This window comes from Cynara cardunculus (genome assembly GCF_001531365.2).
Source record: "Cynara cardunculus var. scolymus isolate 2C chromosome LG 15, CcrdV1, whole genome shotgun sequence".
Lineage (NCBI taxonomy): Eukaryota > Viridiplantae > Streptophyta > Magnoliopsida > Asterales > Asteraceae > Cynara > Cynara cardunculus.
This window is the reverse complement of record NC_037542.1, coordinates 6,789,462-6,791,858: the sequence shown is the minus strand read 5'-3', so window position 1 is coordinate 6,791,858 and position 2,397 is coordinate 6,789,462. Positions and strand designations below refer to the sequence as shown.

Here is a 2,397-nt window from a genome sequence, read left to right as displayed (position 1 = left end):
ACTAACATATACATGATATCTAACGTTTAATTACTGACTCATTCTAATCTTCATTTCAACTTAAATATCAATGAGTAATTGTGCTCGTTCGATTTTGACACGAGCTTCGTTTTCCAGAACCAGTTCATTCTCATACAATAGGCAAATTACCAAAAGGCCCTCGAGATGAATTTGGAATTTAGTTTACAGATATTTCTTTTGTTATAAAGATAATACAAAATAAGGTTATGGTGCATATTGAGTTTAAAAAAAATCTTATCTTCCCTTATTTCTTGATTGGTCTAAACTTCATCTCTTCCAAATCTTGAAACCCCTTTGCAAACCCTAGCTACCAGTTTCTTCACATAAACAAATTACAATGTCTTACACTTTACCCCCCTCAACTTCTCTAAATAACAACTCTTCCATTAATCCCAACTTTCCATCTTCATCTTCATCTTCATCCCATTCCCTCCTAAAAACCCTCACTTTCCCATTCTCCATCCCGTCAAAACTAACCCTAACTCTAACTGCACCAAAATTTTCAGCTACTGCAAACTACAATGACGTGGCAGGGTTGGATGAAGAGATGGGTCGGATCAAGAGGCTTCAAAACGGGTCGGATGTTCGTGGTGTGGCTGTGGAAGGAGAAGCAGGTCGGAAGGTGGACCTTACGCCACCTGCGGTGGAAGCCATTGCCGAGAGTTTTGGAGAGTGGGTGATAAGTGGATTGGTGAAAGAGAAAGGAAGACCAGTGGAGGATATTCGGGTTTCATTGGGGCGAGATCCGAGAATATCGGGTGGGTCATTGAGTGTGGCGATATTTTCGGGTCTGGGTCGGGCGGGTTGCATGACGTTTGATATGGGACTTGCCACTACACCGGCTTGTTTCATGAGCACAGTGTTGCCACCATTTTTATACGATGCTTCCATAATGGTATTATGTATTCCTTAATTTTATCCACTAAAATAAAAATTATTTTAATTTTAGTTATTTCTTAAAATTGGAAAATAATTTTGTTTTTTGTTGCATAAATAAAACGGGTTTTTAATAATTAATCATAAGGTGGTGGCCGATTGGTTTGAGTTTGGGCTCCAAAGGTCAAAAATGTCAGGAGGTCTCAGGTTCAAATCCAAGAAGGAATAAAAATCCTCTTGTGGCCATGGAGGTTCAAATGTGGTGACTCCGGGCTACCCACGAAGCGAGTGGTCGCCCTGGGATTAGTCGGTTCGTATAGTCGGTTCGTATAGCGGGTTTGATATCCAGGTTAATCAAGAAAAAGTACAATTCTTATAAATGTTTTGAAGTAAATTAATATTAATACTAGTTTTGTTTTATTTTAAAAGTCTAGTCGTTATGCGATTGCTTTTGACATAATATTTTATGTACGTAGATGACGGCGTCTCACTTGCCATACACACGAAATGGTTTGAAATTCTTTACGAAGAAAGGAGGGCTAACGTCATTGGAAGTCGAGGAAATATGCGATAAAGCTGCCTATAAATACGCTAATCGTCTCACAAAAGTGTCTACGTTACTCCGAATGACCCCCACACGAGTTGATTTCATGAGCATATACGCAAAACATCTTCGAGATATAATCAAGGAGCGAGTGAACCATCCACAACATTACGACACTCCTCTTGAAGGGTTTGAGGTACAAAATAAACATTTTTTTAAAAAGAAATACGATTTATTTCCAATCACTACAATAAAATTAAGTTTAAAGGATGCCACCAATTTCAAAGCGTCCTAATAGACTGTTTCGTAAGACTCAATTTATAAGACCAAAACATAAAGGGTCTTATCTAAAGACGTTTTAATAAGTTTATAAAACGTTTTTGGACATCTTAACAAGTTTTTAGGACATTTTTAATACAAAACGTCTCATTACCTATTTTATATGACACTTTAAAAAATTGTCCTATAAACCTTTGTTTTTATAAGACATTTTTTTAAATAGTGTCCTATAAAATAGATAATGCGACACTTTGTACTAAAATTGTCCTAAAAACTTGTTAAGAAGATCAAAATCGTCATATAAACTTATTACAACGTCTTAAGATATGATTATTTATTTTTTGGTCCTATAAATGGAGTTCTATAAAGTAGTATATTAAAACGCTTTAAAATTGATAATGTCTTATAGACCCGATTTTATTATAATAAATAGATTTCTTTTGTACGATATTCTTTTGAGGGCATGCAAAGATTATAATTTGTCACATGTATTATTTTAAGTATATGGTTGGTACATTATAAAAACTTATGGGGAGTGCTAATGGCACCCCTTAATAGGGTGCCAAATACCTTGGAATTTGAACCTTGATTAAAAAAATAAAAAATTAAAATCAATCAAATAATATAATATATTTTGTTATTATTTTATATATTAATATATATATATATATAATTTC

The 2,397-nt window shown here is 34.5% G+C and overlaps 1 protein-coding gene across 1 annotated transcript in view; it reads left to right on the top strand.

The window, feature by feature from the left end:
* The first annotated feature begins 311 nt into the window (after nucleotides 1–311).
* Nucleotides 312–2,397, top strand: part of LOC112527655 (phosphomannomutase/phosphoglucomutase) — a 10,389-nt gene continuing 8,303 nt past the window's right edge. The window contains exons 1-2 of the mRNA XM_025138411.1: nucleotides 312–916; nucleotides 1,374–1,637. Of these exons, the coding sequence (XP_024994179.1) occupies nucleotides 359–916; nucleotides 1,374–1,637 (822 nt within the window). The 5' untranslated portion in view covers nucleotides 312–358. The remainder of the gene's footprint in view (nucleotides 917–1,373; nucleotides 1,638–2,397) is intronic.